This window comes from Musca domestica, unplaced genomic scaffold (genome assembly GCF_030504385.1).
Source record: "Musca domestica strain aabys unplaced genomic scaffold, Musca_domestica.polishedcontigs.V.1.1 6, whole genome shotgun sequence".
Lineage (NCBI taxonomy): Eukaryota > Metazoa > Arthropoda > Insecta > Diptera > Muscidae > Musca > Musca domestica.
This window is the reverse complement of record NW_026712363.1, coordinates 15,809,853-15,830,661: the sequence shown is the minus strand read 5'-3', so window position 1 is coordinate 15,830,661 and position 20,809 is coordinate 15,809,853. Positions and strand designations below refer to the sequence as shown.

The window sequence follows — 20,809 nt, the reverse complement described above, 5'->3', positions numbered from 1 at the left end:
TGATCATACCAATTTGTTAGCTTCTGCCCAGCCCTGAACTCTAACTCCATGCAAATTTCCGTCGATTGGTTCATAATTATGGCCTAAAGAGCAACTGCAAAATCAGGAAAATCTTTTGTTTTGGTCCATTCCAACCCCTAAATATTGTGCGATGATCTCCAAAAACAATACGGTTCTGTTCCGACCCTAACCCCACCTCCATTTTCTATTTCGTGAGGATCGGGCCACAATTGCGACCTGTAGCGTGATTACAAATTAACATAGAAATACGGACATACATAGCTAGATCGATTCAGTTCGGTGATATAGGAAGGTCCATATATAGTTTCCTATGTCACAAACCATTATTTCGAGGTGTTACACAATTTTTGGCCCAATCAAACTTATAATACCCCGAACACATAGTGTTATAGGGTATAAAAACAACGTTAGAACAAAGTTAACAAAATCCGGCTATATTACAAAAAATCAGGAAATCCGAAAAACAAATATTTAAACACATGACAGGTTGTTTAAAAAGTGTGGAAGTGAAAAAAATGAAAACGGATCAGATCCTGTTACCGCCAAAAAAAAACGAAGAATAACAGTCAAAGGACATGAGTTCATAACGTTTTTTCAACGTTGGCGCTTTTCCTCGCTGAACAACTGGTCAGAAAAGTGTCAGTTGTGCAATGAAACCAGGACATGCAAAAGGAATCCTTGAAAAAAAACGTAAAACAATACACACATATTTCCAATTGTCGTTGTGTGTGTGTGTGCATGTGACCCTATGTCGCGCCGCCACAAACCGGCGAATACAACAAACCAATTAGTATAGAACGCGTGCTACTAACACGAAAATAGGGGGCAGCAGAAAGATGAGCAAACATAGCTTAAATACGGTCAAAATGTTAAATGCTCTCTCTCTCTCCGCTGGGTGAGTATGTGTATGGCTATGAGAGTAAATAACTGTGAGTTTGCTGATCTGCGAGAGCAGGGGTTTGTTGTTTTCATTTTTTTTGGTTGTTTCTTCCTCTGATTCCAAAATATATACATATGTATTTTTTTCATCTTCTTAGGGGTGCCTTGATGATAATGATCATCCAACAGCCAGCGAGCGGCATATGGAGAACAACTGCCACGATCAGCACCATCACCACCACCACCACGACTGCCATCATTAACAAAAACAACAACAATGTCAGTTAACGGAGGCTCCTACACCAAATTGTTTCCCTTACGATTGCCTCGAGACACCGTTTTGATTCGTTTCACCTTCGTTTTTCGTTGTCGTGGCACGAGAGTAAGTGGTTGTTGATTTTGTTTTCCCTTGCTTCCTTCGTGCTTTTTGGAATAAAAGTGGTTGATTTTTGGATTTTTCTCCAAAGGGAAACAACATAACAGTGGTTGAATATTCACTGGTTGCTCTTTTTTGTTGTTGTTGCTGAAGAGGTTCTGCCACCGGTAACAATAACAACAATGCCATGGAACACCGTTGCAGGCACTACCACCACCACCACCACCACTAGCTGCTGCTGCTGCTCTAACCTGGCCAGTTGTTTTCATTTTTATTGTCTCTTTGACTTTGGTTTAAAGGCTCTCCCTCCTCTGTCTGTTGGCCAACATTCACTACGATGTGCATCGCAACTTAGCCTTTTCAGAACCTAACGAACGGTTTAAGATTCAGTCAGGTGCCAAGCACCAAACCGTACGGACGTGTGGTCTTTGCCTTAACAAGAAACCAATACAATTTTCACAAAACATTGCTATTACAATTTTTTTGTTTGGTTTTCTTGGCTCAAAAACGTTAAGACGTTCTCTAACGGGATATATAAAAGAAGGAATAAAGAAAACTTGGATTAAAAAAAAAATTAATTGTGCAACAAATAACTGCTGAAATGGAATATTGAAAAGAAGAAAAAAACAAGTGGATTTGAATTTTTTTGTTTTTGGAAAAAAATCCAAAAAAAAATAAACCCGTTATTTAAACAAAAAAAAAACAAGTGTTAAATTTTTATTTAAAGTGTCGAAAATAAATCCTTGTTAAAATGAATCATTTATCACCCCCACCCTCCCCACAATCCAAGGCCGCTCAATTGAGTAATTTCGGTTCAGCTGCCTCGTCGGCGTCGGTGGATTCCAAAAATTGGATACAACGAGCTTCGGCCTTTAACAATGTTATGGCCACAGCTGCTGCCCAACAACTTAATACCAGAGGTAAGTTTTGAACGCGATATATGAGGATGTGAGGGGTTTAAAAAGAAGAAGATATCTTAAGGAGGAAAATTCCAATGAATCCCCATATTATTTGGAAGAGTTTTTATCCTTTTATACAGAAAATCCTCATAAATTACCGTTTTAAAATTTCCATATTGTTCAAGCTTTAAAGCCTCAGCTTCCTCATCTTAATTAGAGGTTTTCTTTATAATCATTCTCTAGAAAATGGCATCAAATCAAACCAAATACTTAGAAAATAACAAAAAAGGGTAATAAATTGGTACTGCCTATTATCCCTAAAAAATTATTCAGCCGGTCCAATAGAAATTTATATATTTTTATGGAGTATCGATTAGTTACCGAACACTTGAAATAAAAGCTCACAGCTTCAAGTCAATTTAGAGAGAAAAAAATAACAATAATTTGGAGCTTCCTATTTTCCTGAAAAATTATTCTTTCAGTCTAATAGAAACTTATATTTTTTATGGAGTATCAAATAGTTCTGGAATACTTTAAAAAAATATTATCACGAAAAGTATCATTTAGACGTCTTGAATACAGTTTAGAAACATTCCTGTTTCACAGAAAAACTTAAATTTTTTGTGGGCGTTTCAAAACGAGTTTCCAAAAATTCTCACTTCACAGATAAATTGCAAATTTGTTTTGGGCGTTTCAAAGCTCTATTATTCGAAATCGTCCATTAGGGTGAAGCCAATAGAGTGAGTGAAAAGCTCATAGATTTTGATTTGGTTAAACCAAGAGAGAAATTTTGAGATCTTCCTCGTTAATTCTCTATTGGGCTTATCCTATATTCCACACTATTTTTAATTTTTCAAAGGATTCCCGTTTTTTGGAAGTTGTGAAGATTTTGATCATATCTGTAAGACGATTTAGAAGCGGAATTTTATATTTCTGGAATTTATCCGAACTGAATTGCTTTAAAGCAAATTTAGAAGCATTTTTAATGGAACAATACGAAATAAAAAAAAAACATATTCATATGCCTTAAAGGGATTATTCCAAGGCTTGTGTCGAGGTCTTAGAGGGGTTCCTTAGTTCTAACTTTTTATCATTGATAATTACTGGCAGATATTGGATATTACATTCCAGTTCTCTTCCGTTTCTATAATTTCGCAGCGATATTGACGATTCTTCTTCTAGCTTGCGTCTAAGTTCCGTAATAAGTTTCGAGGTCTTAGAGCGGTGTCTAAGTTGCTTATTTTAATTTTTTAAAACATCTCACAGAATTTGAATAATGCATTCCAGTTTTCTTCCATTTCTAACATTTTCGCAACGATGTTGACGATTACTTCGAGTTGACTCCTGGGCTTCTAAGGCCTTCAGCTTCTTCTAGTTCTCCCTTTGTATTTTTGATAACATCTCGCAGAATTTGGTCATTACATTCCAGTCCTCTTTTGTTTCAGTCATTTTCCTAACGATGTTGACGATTACTTCGAGTTGACTCCTGGGCTTCTAAGGCCTTCATCTTCTTCTAGCTTACGTCTAAGTCCCGCATGTTCGTTTCGAGGTCTTAGGGAGGTGTCTAACTTTCCTCTTATTATTTTTGGTAACTTCTCGCAGAATTTGGTCATTACATTCCAGTTCTCTTCTGTTTCTGTCATTTTCCCAACGATTTTGACGATTGCTTCGAGTTGACTCCTGGTCTTCTAAAGCCTTCATATTCCAAAGCCTTCTTCAAGCTTGCGTCAAAGCTCTGATATTCGTTTCGAGGTCTTAGAAGGGTTCCTAAGTCCCATTTTAATTTTTCGCAGAATTTGGATATTGCATTTCAGCTTTTTCTAACTCTCTCATTTTAGCAGCGATTGAAAAAGTGCCTCTTTGTATTACAAGTACTGATCGAAGATCTGCCAAACTGCATTAAGAAGAATAGTGTATTTTCTGCTTAATCTGCAATGTGGGCTATTTAATGCAAGCAAAACTGGGAATGATCTTTCCCATGATTAAATAGATATTTACGGAAATACCGATGCCTCAAGTTTACATTTCCATGTCTAAATTTTGTCCATGCTTTTATTTCTAGGATGAGCCTCGCTAAGCATCTGTCATATATCTCTCGTCTGCCAATTTTCGAATGTCTCCTCTTTTATTTGAGCATGTTCTGAGACTTCATATCGGGAATGTTTTGCTTCAAATATTTTCAACAGCTCTTCTGTCACCAAATCGATTGGTACCAGCTCGATATAATTTGTAACACTAGGCCTCTCAACGCTTTAAGTTCCTGATACTTTAAGGAGTTTCTTTGGCCTCTGTTTATTGAGCATGCTCTCTGTCCAGATTTCGCATTCCGCACAAAAGAACACTCTTGCAGGTCTCCATTAGTAGATTCCTCTTGAACAAAAAAAAAAGAGCAATGGCTTAATTTTAGAAAAAAAAAAACAAAGAGAGCTCCCTAACGCTTCTAGAAAACTTCAGGAATTTTTTATAGCAGAACTTTTGAATTATTTTTGATCGATCTTTTACTAAATATTCTTAAAAAATAAATAAAAATGGTTTTGTTTTATAAAAATATATTTTTTTAATATTTTTTGTTTTATTTATTTTTATTTTATTTCATTTTTTTGTGTATTTCATACTTTCTTGATTCACTCTTCTTTCTTTTTAAACAAAGATTATTAGCTAGGAGGGCTTCCTTAAAACCCCTGAAGAATTCAGCAATTTTTTGTAGCTAATATTTTTGGTTGGGCTTTACCAAATTCACCCAAAATATTGTTTGTTTTATAAAAAATAATATTTTTAATATTTTTTGTTATTTATTTCCTAATTCCTCGGAAAGTTTTTAATTCTCATTTTCCGGTTTCAGCCAACATTTATTAATTTTCTCTCCACAATTTATTTAACTACACCAAATTGTTTATCTTCATTTCAGATATACCGCCCATTCTCTACAATCCCCTGCTATACTCAAGTGCCCTGTTGTGGCCACAATTCCTACTATCATCAGCCTCCGCCTTACACACACCCCATACACCAATTACCCCAAAATCTCCCTTCAATGCCAGCCTTAATAGTCGGGATTATGCTCTCACTCCCGAAAAGGAGGATTTATCCGGATCCTCGCAAGAAGAGAACACCAGCCTTAATGAAGATATGCCATTGAATTTGTGTATCAAACGGGAATCCGCCAATGAGGAACAAGCCTCCTGTAGTGGCACACCACCACCCTTAAGAGCGGTTAATCTCAAATCTTCCTCACCCAAAACCCCCGAAGATGATTATGAAACATCGGTGAAAATACGAACACATCATAGCAATTCCATTTGGTCACCGGCCAGTATGTGTGCCCAAAAGAAAAACACCAGTCTGCCGCTGGCCGCCAACACCCACAATACGGATGAGGAACAAATGGAAATGGATCCGATTGTGAGAAAATTCAAATATGAAAGACGCAACAGTTTTAGCCGTCAACAATCTGTACAGGACAGCAATCTCCTTACACCACTCTCCTCCATTTCCGGACCAGCCACTTTTCCCCGCTCAAATTTCTCGAATCATAAAGCCAACATTGAATTGGAAACGGCTCAACAGCAACAAATCAATGCTCATCGCAATGCCTTTATGGCCGGACTGGCCGGCAACAATTTGGAATTGCTCACCCAACATTTGAAAGCTCAGACACAGCGTGAATTGGAGTTGTTGTGTCAGCAGCGTGTTGATTTATTCGTACACCAACAACAGCAGCAACAAACATCCAGTGATAACGATAGTATTAGTGAGGATTACCACAAGGAGCAAGAGAATAAATTGTCATTGCTGCAGCAACATCATCATCAGTATATGGCAGCTGCAGCAGCGGCGGCGGCAGCAGCATCACAACAACAACAGCAGCAACAACATCCTGATTCAACAGCAGCCATTGGTGGTAGTCCAGCAGATGGTCTACATTCGTCATCGTGTCATCCGGACAGTGATGGTGGCCACAGTGGTGGCACAGCATCGAACAGTGGCGAAAAGCGAGTGGCCAGAAATTTTCAGGTGAGTTTTCGGGATTGAAATTACATATTTAGTATTTCAATGATGGGAAAGAGAGGAAGTTACCACATGACGTACACATTTTGGAAAAAACTCAAACTGTACTACATCAACAGGAAAAAAGTCGGACATATTTGTAAAGGGATGTCCCTATTTTTGCGGTGGAAATCCTTGCTGAATTCGATTGAGGCAATTCACCAAATCCACAAAATTAGGAGTATCCTCCACAAATTACGTGAGATTCTCTTCCATAAATATAAAATTAATCTTGATACCAACTAAAAAATCCACCTGCCAACCTCTGGGAGATGTGAACACCTCGCCACAACTGTCGTATTACTTTGAGGAGTTTCCAAGATCTTCTTCTTCTAACTTGCTCCGCTATTCGTTTCGAGGTCTTAAAGGGTTGTCTAAATCACTCTTTTTGATTGTTAGCAATTTCTCACAGAATTCGAATGTTGCATTCCAGTTTTCTTCGGATTCTGTCTTTTTTTTTTTTTTTTTTTTTTTTTTTTTTTTTTTTTGAAAAAGCGTCGGCTTCTATTTCCAGCTCCGATCGAAGGTTTACCCAAAAACTGCATGAGAAGAAAATGTGTTCTGAGTCATTTGCAAAGTCTCCTTCTTCATTCAAGTAAAATCGAAAGTCGCTTTGCAAATACTCACAAATATACCCAGATCCGGAACGCATCTGTCAATAGGCAATAGTTCTTTTTTTTTGTATTGAATAACTTCACTCATAATCAAACATGAGCGTTTGCTATTTTCAGCAGCATGAGTAGATCGATCGACCTAATATGTCCTTAAACTTTGAGAAGTTGAGGGAGGATTTCCTTAAATCAATAGTTCACACGAAATTACCCCTCTCATTTAATTAATTTCAATATTTATTGAAATCTATAAATTTATATATTCCCATACAACTTCACATATCCCCATATAATCTTCGTCGGATTTAAATTTTATTGGACGCCATATGTCTTATATTCGTCTAAATAGGTTGTAATTCGGTACATACGACCGATTTCAACCTAGAAGTAAGTATTTTCAATTTCTTGAAAATCGATTCACATATAGCTATAGATCCCTGAGAAGTGGGAGGAAGATCCCCTCAAATCTTCCCACAACCACTGGTTAACACAAAATGACCCCCTCTTATTTAATTAATTTCAATATTTATTGAAATCTATAACCTCATCCGCCCTCCTCCCATCATTTGCCTTTATCGAAACTCTAAATGAGGCCATGGCAAGCAATTAAATCAAATATTCATTTGACAAACGGGAATGTTGTATATTTGCCTACTGGCTGCCTGGCTGGCAAATAGATTTTTGATTGAAATCCTTTAATTTTCATTATAGATTTTAATTGCTTAATATCGTGTTTGGCGTATTACACCAAAACATTAGAGGCCATAAATGTTTAGCTCTTCAGTTGGTGTTGTTTTTTTTTTCTATATTTATTACGGCTGCAAAGCTTCAATTCGTTTAATTGAAAAATGAATGGAATACTGGCAAAGGTAAAAAAGAGAGAGAGCAAGCGAATTGAACCCTTTTAATGAAATGAAATAATCAAACTTGAACACCACCAGAAATGGCCATTAGAATTTATAACTGGTCATACCAACGAACGCATCTAAAGCCAGGGCAATAATGCGTGTTTTGCTTCTTTTTCGTTGTGACATTCTGTTTTTGTTTTGCTACAACTTGTGTTAATTGTTTGGTATTATTTATTTACGATTTTATAACATAATTTAATTGTCCCAACCAACCCCCATATTTTTTGTTCTGATGGACTGAGGGGGACTCCCATGGAATGACTCGCTGGCTGGTTCTTCATTTAAGTATTTGTCTAGATAAAAGTGTCACATTAATAATAAAACAAAACCCCCTCTCACGGTTCACAAATAAAACCTAAGTGAAATATTTGTCAATCAAAGGGGGGTTAATAATATTTAGTTGCTATTATTGAAATCCAACATCTAAAATCACGCAATTAATTAATTAAATACTAGCATTTTCACCACCTCCCCACCACTTAAAATAAAAATCCCGACATTACCTGGAAAATTTGGAAATCTCTAAATGTTTTTATTATTTATTTTTTTTATTAATTATTAATGAGTATTTTACAGTTAAAATTACAAAAAAATCTTTTGACATTCTCATAATTACTTCTGGAGAATTGAATTGTTAGTGGTACATAGTGGGGTATGTGGTATGTGGAGGAACATTGAAGTTTGTGTTGTTAACAAAAAATCCGGCTGAAATATCAACCATAATGACATTATAAAGAAAGGAGGCATTTAACAAAGTTTGCAGCTGGATCAGGGAGAGTCTATTAAAGTATGGTAGAAGATTATCAAAGGAAAAGTTCAAACATCTTAAGCAGAAAATTGAACAGACTCGCTGCGATCGCAGGGGGTTTTTATAAATAGGATCCCATATGACCGAAAAGTATTCCAGAAAAATTGACACATATTCCAGAAAAATTGACACATAGATTTTTTTAACATTCGTGATAATCGGTCCAAATTTAGATATAGCTCTCATATATATCAATGTCCGATTTCAATTTAATTGGGCGCCATATGTTTAATGTTCGTCAAAATAAGTTGTATTTCGGCAAATTTAACCGAATTCAGACTAGAAGCAAGTACTTTAAAATTTTTGAAAACCGGTTCAGATAAAGCTCCCAAATACCGGGTGAGATAAAAAAACTGCAACAAAGTCAAACGCCATAATTTTTTTTTTAATCATTTTTGGGGTCGATTAATACGAGCGGAGAGTGACCATCGGCTGTTATGGCGGCCCAGATCATCACCATGGCCGGCGCTTGAGCTCTGGTGGCTACCCGAAGGTACACATTTTCACCTGACCTCTTTGGCCAACATTTTGTTTGTTTACAAACGGCTGGACAATGAATGTTTTCTCATCGGCAGTTCACCACGTTCGGCCAAGTGAAGCAACTCTTTAGCTCTTTTGAGTATATTTTCTTCCTTTCTGCAGCGGTGTAAATTCTTGCATTTTTGGAATTTCAATGCCTTTACCCCGAGCTCAGAATATTTTCGCGATAATATTCGGCATTTATTCTGATTCCACAGTCGATTAATACGAGCGGAGAGCGACCATTGGCTCTAATGGCGGCCCACACCACCATAGCCGGTGCTTGAGTTCTGGTGGCCAACCGAAGGTGCACATTTTCAGCTGACCTCTTTGGCAAGTAAACACGATCATTTGTTCGTTTGCTTGTTTACAAACTGCTGAGCAACGAATTTGCCGAATGGAATATTGCTATATGTTCAGCTCACGAGCCATTTTTCGGCCACTGCGGCGAGGGTTTCGATCAAGTCGCTTCTTTACTTTTCGAACCATTTCTGCTGATGTTGCTGTTTTCTTCCGTCCACTTCCTTGACGTCGGACTACGCTACCAGTATCACGGTAACGAGCGATGATACGAGACACAAAAGATTTATTTACATGTGAATGCTGGAGAGCTCTAACGATAGCTACTTGTGGTTTTCCAGCCAAATATAAAGAAATCACACTATCACGCTTGAATCCCGTCACGAATAACTCTTTTTCTGGAAAATTCTCACCAAATTGGTTTTGTACGCTTGTAAACAATATAATGAGCTGTCATTGAAATAATTTTAACAGCTGTCGGACGAGTGGCTTAGAAATGACAGCAGTCTGAATTTGGTTGCAGTTTTTTCATCTCATCCCTGTATAGGTCTCATATTTATATCTTCATCCGATTTTACTGTTATTGTGCACCAAATGGATAATATCAGCCCAAATGAAGTGGATTTTGGCACATACCTCCGAATTTTTCCATTTGGTGGAACTCGATTCCCAAATATTTATAGCTCCGATATATATTTTTTGCAAATAACCTTTTTCAAAGCAATATCATATATTCTTTGGCACTTACAACGACATGATCAATCTATTAATTAATTAATTAAATGCCACCTTCAACCCTCAACCAACACCAAAAAAAATCCCTGCTCCCCAACACAAAAATCTCAAATATGTCCCCCTGCTTCTAGTTCTCACTCAAAAGCCTGGTCGTGTGCTGGTGATTAAACTTTAATTTTCATGATAATTATTTCAACATACGAGTATCAGGCAGTCGGTCCTCTGGGCTCATATGCTCATTCACTCGCTCGCTCGCTTGCAGTAAATATCAGTTTACATTTTCTTCACACATATTCTCGTAGGCCTTTAATTGCCATAAACAAAAACAAAATCCGGCACATGGTGCTGTTGGCCGTTTTTTTTTTTTCTTCTTCTGGCTGTATGGCTAGCTTGGCAGTCGGTCAAGCCAGCCAGTTTGTTTACCATGCGGCCAAACATGTTGAAAGAGGCCCAGAGTCAACTGGCTGGATGGCTGGCGATGCAACTCTCTTGCATTTGGCCTGGTCATGCAGCAAGGAGGTATGCAACTTGATAGGCTTCAAGAAAAGGTTTCCTTGATGATCGGGCGTATGCAGCAAACAACAACAACAGCCGAAGACAACATACGTTGTATTTTTGTGCGTGCGACTTCCCAGGAATAAACAGATGGCTTAAATGCTTATCAAGCAGGATTTCAATATGATTTCTGTTTCTTACTGGTGTCCTATCATAAAATTCAAAACTACAAAAAAAATCCGAAAAAAACAGAACATCAGATTGTGATGATACAAAATTAAAACTCAAAACTGTGAAGAAGAGAAAAAAATCAGTTATATGTACATCTGTTACTTTTTTCGGATTTTTTTCGTTCGTTCGGCATTCGTTTTTGTTTTTTAACTTTCTTTGTAATTTCCACTGAATATGGGTGGTCTGTGAAAAGGGATTCTGTTTTCATCTTACATTAAGAAATTTAACGGCTCCATGCACAGATGTTATCGCCAGGATAAGCATAAGTCATTTGAAAATGAGAGTTAAAATTCGGGAATTTTTTTCCAATTGATTTTAAAGGCAATTAAGCCGGCTAAACAGTAATATTTGAAAATTATTTTATAATCAATTTTTATATTTTATTAATCAATATTCGAAACTATTTTTAGTTCGAAAATCATTGATAAATCATAGAATTATATAGTTCAGAATAAGATTCCTAGGAAATAGTTGATATTAATTGAATTACATTATAGCGAAATTAAAAGCTCGTTATGACCAAATATATATTCCAAAATGTGGACCCTTATATATTCCATAATGTGGACTGGCATAACCAATTTTTTAAACCAATGATTCTGGAAGCTCTCTATAAATTTTCACATTCCTATAAATATAATATAAATGTGTGAAATATGGCCCAAAATATTGGGGTTCCCTTGTATATGATCAAGGCTATATAGAAGCCATAAATAGTTTGGCCTAAGAATGTACCACAAACCAAGTATAATTTACAAACCGAGTATATTCCTCTTCACATGGAGTTTTTCCCATCTCAGACTGGCCAGTAGACAGAAAAATTATAAGAAAATTTGTAGCGAATTCGAAAAAATTCTAAACTCGTAGAAATTATTTTATTTTTATACCCTCCACCTTGGAAAGGAGGGTATATTAACTTTGTCATTCCGTTTGTAACATCCTTAAATATTCGTCGTAGACCCCATAAAGTATATATATTCATAATCAGCATAAAATTCTAAGTCGATTTAACGATGTCCGTCTGTCTGTCTGTCTGTCTGTCCGTCTGTCTGTCTGTCTGTCTGTCTGTCTGTCTGTCCGTCTGTCTGTCTGTTGAAATCACGATACAGCCCACATTATTTGACGTAGAGCGCCAAAATTTAGCAGAGCAATTGGTATTGTGTCTAGGATGGTTGGTATTGAAAATAAGATATATCGGTCCACGTTCTGGTATAGTCCCCATATGACGGTACCTCCCGATATTCGGTATTTTGATGATTTATGCCACATTATTTAACGGATTTGTCTGAAAATTGGTATTTGTAGGTCATAACGGGTCCCTGTATGTGTGGCAAAACATAGCATGTATAGGTCCACGTTTTGGTATAGCCTTCATATAATGGTACCTCCCGATATTCCATATTTTGCTTATTTTTGTCACAGTTTTTAACGGATTTGTCTAAAAATTGGTATTTGTTGGTCATAATGAGTTCCAGCTCCGGTGGCGAAACATTGCATGTATGGGTCCATGATTTGGTATAGCCCCCATATAACGGTACCTCCCGATATTCGGTATTTTGATGGTTTTTGCAAAATTTTTTCACTGATTTGTGTAAAAATTGGTATTTGTGAGTCATAATGGGTCCTAGTTCGTGTGGCGAAACATTGTATGTATAGGTCCACGTTTTGGTATAGTCCCCATATAACGGTAGCTCCCAATATTCGGTATTTTGATGATTTTTGACTGATTTTTTCACGAATTTCACTGAAAATTTGGTAGTTGTAGATCATAATGGGTCCCAGTTCGTGTGGCGAGTCATTGTAATTATAGGTCCACGTTTTAGTATAGCCCCCATATAACGGTACCTCCCGATATTCGGTAATTTGATGATTTTTGCCCCTTTTTTTCACGTATTTGTCTGAAAATTGGTATTTGTAGGTCATAATGGGTTCTAGCTCCGTTGGCGGAACCTTGCATGTGTAGGTCCACGATTTGGTAGAGCCCACATATAACGGTACCTCCCGATATTCGGCATTTTAATGGCTTTGCCACATTTCTTCTAATGTTTCCTTTACCCTAAGGTGGAGGGTATTAAAAGTTTGGCCCGGCCGAACTTAATGTTTTTTACTTGTTTATTCTTAAAAAGAAATATTTCCCATGAATCAAAATTGATGGTTGAATTTTTATGTTACATATTAAGTTTACGAATTTCTTGTGTTCAGAGACTCATAACGAAATTTGATGGAGAATATTTCTTCCATTGACATTTTCCCCAAAAACTGAAGTATTAAAGGAAATTTTGACTTAGACTGGAAACTTGTTAAATTAACAGCAAAAATCCTAAACACATAATTTTCACTTGTCTCATACATACATTTGGAATGTTATTTTCTTAAAAACTATTAGATCTAGATATATTGTTTATTCTGAGATTTATAGTGAAATTTTGTGTAGAATATTTCTTTTGTTGACATTTTTTGTCTAAAATGAAGTTCAATGTGACTTTCATACATCAACTCGAAAAGAGATCAAAGACATTTTATAAAAAAAATTGAAAATATTTTCCATGATTTTTTGTCAACATTGATGTAAATATTTTCGTGATATATAGTAGAAATAGAGTTTTCTTTTCTGTGGTGACTCATAATGAAATTTGATCTAGAAAATTTCTTCCTGTTACATTTTCCCCCAAAAATTGAAGTATTAAGGGAGATTTTCACATGGAAAGAAACCGTGTTAAATTAGCAGTAAAACCGTAAACACATAATTTTCACTTGAAATATGTAAAGTTCGAATGTAATTTTCTTAAAAACTATTAAACCTAGTGATATGGTTTATTCTGAGATTTATAGTAAAATTTTGTATAGAACATATCTTCTTCTGACCCTTTCTGCCTAAAACGACATTTTATGTTAGTTTCATGCATCATCTTGAAAAAAGAGCGAAGAAAAAAATTCTTGAAAAAATAGAAAATATTTTTAATTTTTTTACAAGTTGAAACACATATTTTGTTGATTTATAGTTGATATAGAGATTTCTTTTCTGTGGTGACTCATAGTGAAATTTGATCCAAAAAATTTCTTCCTTTGAGATTTTGACTTAGAATGGAAACCTGCTAAATTGGCAGTAAGTAACATAAACACATTATTTTCACTTAAAATATGTAAAGTTCGAATGTAATTTTCTTAAAAACTATATGACCTAGATAAATAGTTAATTTTGAAACTTTTAGTGAAATTTGGTGTAGATTATTTTCTTTCTTGACATTTTTTGTCTAAAACGAAGTTTTATTTTACTTTCATACATCAAATCGAAAACGACTGTAAAAAATCAATAAAAAAGAACTAAGAAATACTTTCACGTTTTTTTTTTTTTTTTGCGAAATTGAAACAATGTTTTCTTTTCGTAATAATGAAGATGGAGATTTCTTTTCTTTGGTGACCTATAGTGAAATTCGATAAAGAAAAAGTTTATCTTTAAAACTTTTCTAAAAAAATTAAGAATTATGGCAGATTTTGACTCAAAACTAGGAAGGTATAACAATAACAGCCAAAAACGTAAACATATAATTTCATCTTTTAATAACTACATTTCGAGCGCAATTTTCTTAAAAAGTATTATACCTAGAAATATAGTTCATTTTGAGACTTTTATTGTAATTTGGTGCAGACTATTTTCTCTCTTGACAATTTTTGTCTAAAACGAAGTTTTATGTTACTTTCAGGCATCGACTCAAAAAAGGGCAAAAAATGTGGAAATATTTTGACGTTTTTTTTTAATTTTTGCAAAATTGAAATAAATATTTTCTTATTGTAATAATGGAGGTAGAGATTTCATTTCTGTAGTGACTTTTAAGGAAATTCGATGACGAATACTTTTTTCTTTGATGTCATCCTTCTAGAATGACGCTTAATAGGAGAATTCTGCACAAGTTTTTTAATATTTATGAATTCCTGGTGTTTAGATAAGAGTTAGGTGTTTGATGTATTCTAGGACCTATAGTAGAATTTGATGGAAAATATATTTGTAGAATATGTTGACTTTCTACGTTGCAATTTAAAGGGAGTTTTTATCCATATTTTGAAAAAAAGAGCCAAAAAGGGCCACTTGAGAGTAAAAATGTTCAATTAAAATAATCTTCGTATTGCTGGCAGTAATATCTTCAGCAATATTACTGCGAAAAATGGGAATTACGTACATAAAATGCAAGGATTCCACAAAAAAAACTTAATCCGAAAATTTAAAAAAAAAAAATTGCGCAATGGTTGGGACGTGTAACTTGCCTCCTCTTTTTAAGTCACTTCATGATGTAAATATTTCAAAATACCAATACATGTGACTTCTATTTTAAGCTCTATTTTCATAATTTGACCATTTTGCAACAACAAAATTTGAGGGATTTTTCTCAGACTGGCTATTGAACAGGTTTGCATGAATTGGATATTCATTTCAATTATTTTTCTTAAAAACATAAATTGTGAGATTCTACTACTTTAACAACAACTCAGCCAAATGACCGAAGATTTTTTTGTCAATTCAGTCAGTTTTTTTAAAGAAATTTTATTTTCTAATTTTTCTAACTTTCAAATTAAGTTTTTTTGCTAGGTTAACCTTTCAAATCCAAAACTCAAAAAAGAAAATCTAAATATTATGGGGACCCTTGTCCATTTTTTTCTTATTCAGCCAGGTGATTTTCACATTTATGACAAATAGCCAACTGAATTTAACTTTACCTCAACAAAATAGCAAATTTACTATAATAAAAAAGCTACTCTATTCCAAGAACTATTCAGCTAGGTAAATAATACCTATGCCTTTGAACTCGTGACACAGTATATCCGTTAAGTTTACGCAAATTCAACAAACAATACTTCCGTTTTTTTGTCTCCCAAAACCCCTCCCAACAAAGAGTTACAAAAGACAATTTTTCAGTACTCATTAAAAAATCATACGATATTGATTCTATGGCTCTTTGACTGGAATCATGTCAAAAAAATATCAGCTCATTACTGAGCTGTTGTTGTCAACAACAGCAACATCGTTTCGTTGTCTTGACATCAATCAAAAGAGTCGTCAAACAAAAACTGAATTTTCTCCACTTTGAATGGCAAATAGAAAATCATCTACGAAACACTTGTGTCATCAGCATTACAACCGCCAATGATGGACAGGGGCCCCAAGACAGAGTCATCCATGTTATTTATGTATAACACGTACACTCACACACATGCACACACACAGCGAATAAACAATAGATCAGGGAAAACAAATTCAGCTAATAAATAAAATGTAAAAAATGATTGAATTGCTGGCCGCCAGACCGGGCTTAAATGTTACACCCAACACCGGGGCAAACTGTGTCAATATTGGGAGATGATTAAATAAATGAAAAGCGGAGCCTGATGCACCCAACAAGATTTTAATGTCATAAGCTGTGTTTTTCTCCTCTTGAGGTTTATTGTATTTTCTTAGAATGAAAAAAATAACAATTTTCTTTCAGTCAATTCAGCTGTATTTGAAAAGCATTTATTTTGTTCTTTTCTTTTTTTCTGTCTCAAAATACAAATCCTTAGCAACATTTTTTATAACAAAATATTTTTTTATTATTAAACACTTGTTTACACCTCTTCGTCTGGCAAAGATTTTCAGAATTTCGTTCTTTCCAAGAACATTCTCAAACAAAAAAGAGAACACAACATTTCTATTTATTCCTGACAAACAAAAGATTTTGCAAATGAATTTGTTTTGCAAAAATAAAAAAATAGCTACTTTGATTAACTTTGATTGGCTAAAAGTTTATTTTTGTGTGTCTTCGAAACACTTGGCCAAACAATGGAAATTTGTTGGCGTCATTGTGATTTCTTTTTTCGTATTGTAGATTAAATCATCAAAGAAATGTTTATAAAAAATATTTTTAACTAATTTATTGTTTTCTCTTTCTCTCTCTCTTGTAGTGTAAGCAGTGCGGCAAGGCCTTCAAACGTTCCTCAACATTAACCACCCATTTGCTGATACACAGCGATACCCGGCCATATCCTTGTCAGTATTGCGGCAAACGTTTCCATCAAAAATCCGACATGAAGAAGCACACATATATACATACTGGTAAGTTGATTTCCAAAGTTTATTCTGAATAAATTAGGTTAGATTAGATGAATACGAAATTTAAACATTTTCTTATTCACAATTTTCAATATTTATTAAAAATTTATACATTACATTATATTACAAAATTTTTATAAAAATTTCAGCTAAAAAGCATTTTTTCCAAAAAAATTGGATTTTAACAATTCAAAATATTTTTCAAAAAAAAATCTAGGGGTTAGATTTTAGGGTTTTTGTGTCAAAAAATCTCTATAATTTTATATTATTCTGTAACAGAAAAATCGCAGTAGATTATAAAGATAGGGCCAAAAATAGAAGACACGTGTAGCGCGCGTTTCGAAAGTTTACATCGCCAAGTAAACTATAAAGAGAAAACAGATTTCCACTCTTACCATTTATTTTTGAAAATGTCGGAGGATTATGATTCCTTGGAATCGTTGCATTTTAGACATATCTTTGGAAATATTACTGATAAGAATATAAGGATTGTTTTTGTCGAAATTTTGACCCTCAAGCAAGAGAAATAAAGGGGTCGTTTTGATCCTTTTTTTCAAAAAATACTTAAAAAATCCATTTAAACGGGATCATAGCAAGTCAAAATATTCCACAAAATTATTTGTCACAAGGCTCTACTATAGGTCCAAGAATACATCAATGTTCTAAATCTTACCTAAACGCAATGGATTCATAAAAATCAAACACACATTTTGGGGTTAAACTCGTTCTTCATTTGAATTTATTCAAAATTCTCCAAGAAAACATAATTTTAGCAGAATAATGTTAAAGATAAAAATATTCTTCATCAAATTTCACGAGAAGTTACCAAAGACAAAAAAACTCTATTTCCATTGAAAATTAAAAAAAGTTATTTTAAGTTGCCAAAAAAACGCGAAAATATATAATTTTTAATGGATTTTTCTTTAAACTCTTTTCGAGTTGATGCATGAAAGTTACACAAAACTTGATTTTAGACAAAAATTTTCAAAAGAAGAAATATTCTACACTAAATTTCACTATGAGTCACCAAAGGAATTAAATCTGTATTTCCATTATTAAAACAATAAATACTTGTTTCAATTTTCCAAAAAAGGCAAAATATTTCCTAATTTATATCATCAATTTTTCCTTGGCTCCTTTTTCGAGTTCATGCATGAAAGTAATATAAAATTTCATTTTAGGCATAAAATTTCAAAAGAGAAAATATTCTACACCAAATTTCACTATAAGTCTGAAAGTAAACTATACATCTAGGTATAATAGTTGATAAGCAAAATCCATTCGAAAATTATATATCACGAAATAAAATTGTGTGTTTACGTTTTTTACTGCCAATATAACATGTTTCCAATATAAGCCAAATTCTTCCTTAATATTTCAATATTTGGGCTAAGTGTCCAAGAAAGAAATATTCTAGATCAAATTTCATTATAAGTCATCACAGAAAAGATATCTTTACTTCCATTAGATATCAAGAAAATAGTTATTGTAATTTTACCAAAAAAAATCGCGAAATTATTTTCTAGTTCTTCATGGATATTTTGTTCGATCTCTTTTCGAGTTGGTGCATGAAAGTAACATAGAACTTCTTTTTAGAATAAAATTCTCAAAAGTAGAACTATTCTACACCAAATTTCACTACAAGTTTCAGAATAAACCATATATCTAGATGTTATAGTTTGTAAGAAAATTACATTCGAAATTTATATTAAAATTGAAAACTATATGTTTACGTTTTAGTCTATTAATTTTTTACGTTTCCAATTTGAGCCAAAATTTTCATTAAAACTCAATTTTTTGGCGAAAATGTTAAAGGAAGAAATATTCTAGATCAAATTCCACTATGAGTCTCTGAACAAAAGAAATGTGTACAATTAATATGAACCATACAAAAATATCATCAATTTAATCTAAAAAACCAAAAAAAAAAAAAAAACACTTTTTTTATTTTCGTCAAAATTTGCATTTTTCGCCCAAAATATCCTTAAAATTTTAAGGTGCATCAGTCAAACTGTATGTGGTAGTGTTCGGTTTGTAGATCAAAAGTTGTTTGGGCTCTTAAGATAAACTTTTTAAGGCCTTTATGTAGCCTTGACCAGGGACTTCGTATTTTGAGCTATATTTCGGCCACGGCCAAAACGTGCCTCATCGGAATAACGGGTTTAGGGTTTCTTTGGACCAAATCCGTTTCAGGACATTTGGAGTCAATCTAGCGATGTCCGTCCGTTTGACGCTTAAAATATAAATAAAATATAAAGTTTTAGATTATTCTAAACATCATTAGTTTCAAAGTGGAATTCACTTTTGGTGTAGCCCCATTATAAAGGTAAACCCCGATTTCAAGTATAGTTTTATGTTTTAGTCATATTTACCTTTAATTCCACCACATTTTGACATTTCTAATTTAAATTACGTAGAAACCCTTCTTGTAGCCCCCGAAGCAATTCAACATAGGTTTAAGTCATATTTTCCTTTAATTCCGCCACATTTTGACATTTTGAGTTTTTTTCACATAGTATTAAGTTCACAATATTGAGTTTCCAAAAATATTTTAAATCCCAAAAATATCAGCTAAATTAATAAGTTATTATAAATTTAAATTTTTCTTTTAAATATTTGATTATTAATCTCCCATTTCCTTTTATCGTTTCTTTTTAGGTGAAAAACCCCACAAATGCACGGTGTGCTTTAAAGCTTTCAGCCAAAGTTCCAATCTTATTACCCACATGCGTAAACACACCGGCTACAAGCCCTTCGGCTGTGGTCTCTGCGATCAGGCCTTCCAACGTAAGGTCGATTTGAGACGTCATCGTGAGAGTCGTCATGAGGATCATTCCATGTCCACGGGGCCAAGTAGTCAGCCACCAACAATGATTAAAATGGAAGTGAGCAGCAGTTGTTAGAGAAACATGGAATTAAAGAAGTGCTGCCAAGTTTTTTGTTTAAAGCCAAAGTTTAGACCACCAACAAAACAATGGAAAACAACCAATCCTCTTTAAGAATTTACCCCACCAACCCACATGCAAAAAAAAAGAAGAGAAACTAGAAATCCAAAACAAACAAACAAACACAAATTATATATATACATAAATACATACATATATGGAAGTCAATTTATTTATATACAAACTAATTATCTAAAAAGAATTTAAGTGTAAAATTAACAAAAAAAATATTATATTTTTTTTTAAGAATGCAAAACAAACAAACCAATCCATCCCTCCCTCCCCCAAAACCCCTAGCCATTAACTAGTTTTTAATTAACAAATAATAATTTAAGGCTGTATAGAATTTTTAATTTTTAGACAAAAACAAACAAGCAAACAAATTGGAAGACTTTTGATTTAAATTTTAGTTATTTTTTTATTAAAAATTAAAATATTATATTTTATTTTAGAAAAGTTATTACAAAAATATTTAGTTTTTTTTAATTTTTATTTCTAATTATTTTTATTAAACATTTTATTTGTTTTTCTTTTAATTTATATTTTATTAAAAAAAAAAACAACAAATTACATATTACACCAAAAAAAATTGAAATAAAAAAGACAACAAACGAAATCAAAAGTGCTAAATTTTTTTTAAATAATTTCGAGAATCAACACCCTTATGTTTACAGACTCAAACAAACAAACATACACAGCTAAACATACCAAAGAATATTTATTAAAAAATTTCACAATGACTTTTCTCGCCACCTTCATTGCCATGTGTGCATCACTTCCCGCCTATGGGAATTTCCGTTTCCATACCAACAACTCGTGGCCTTATCCTCTTACTCTTTACACTTTGCATACCTTTCAACCATCCAAAAATCCCTTCCCCTCCCTTGTCTCCTTTGGTATACGCACTCTTCTCTTGAAATTACTTGAAAACAAAAGAAAACACTTGCATTTCT

General features: G+C 33.9%; 1 protein-coding gene across 1 annotated transcript; it reads left to right on the top strand.

Annotated features, from left to right (window-relative positions):
* The first annotated feature begins 1,975 nt into the window (after positions 1 to 1,975).
* LOC101900898 (zinc finger protein sens) lies at positions 1,976 to 20,400 on the top strand. Its single transcript, XM_005181468.4, has 4 exons — positions 1,976 to 2,196; positions 5,084 to 6,189; positions 16,764 to 16,914; positions 19,570 to 20,400. The coding sequence occupies exons 1-4, from the start codon at positions 2,028 to 2,030 to the stop codon at positions 19,812 to 19,814; spliced, it is 1,671 nt and encodes a 556-aa protein (XP_005181525.2). The 5' UTR covers positions 1,976 to 2,027; the 3' UTR covers positions 19,815 to 20,400.
* Positions 20,401 to 20,809: the final 409 nt, after the last annotated feature.

What these genes read in the sequence shown, in the direction of transcription:
- LOC101900898 (XM_005181468.4), top strand. Translation starts at nt 2,028, where the DNA reads ATGAATCATTTATCACCCCCACCCTCCCCACAATCCAAGGCCGCTCAA. An exon ending in CCAACAACTTAATACCAGAG is followed by an intron (nt 2,197 to 5,083) that starts GTAAGTTTTGAA and finishes TCTTCATTTCAG; the next exon opens with ATATACCGCCCATTCTCTAC. An exon ending in GCACACATATATACATACTG is followed by an intron (nt 16,915 to 19,569) that starts GTAAGTTGATTT and finishes GTTTCTTTTTAG; the next exon opens with GTGAAAAACCCCACAAATGC.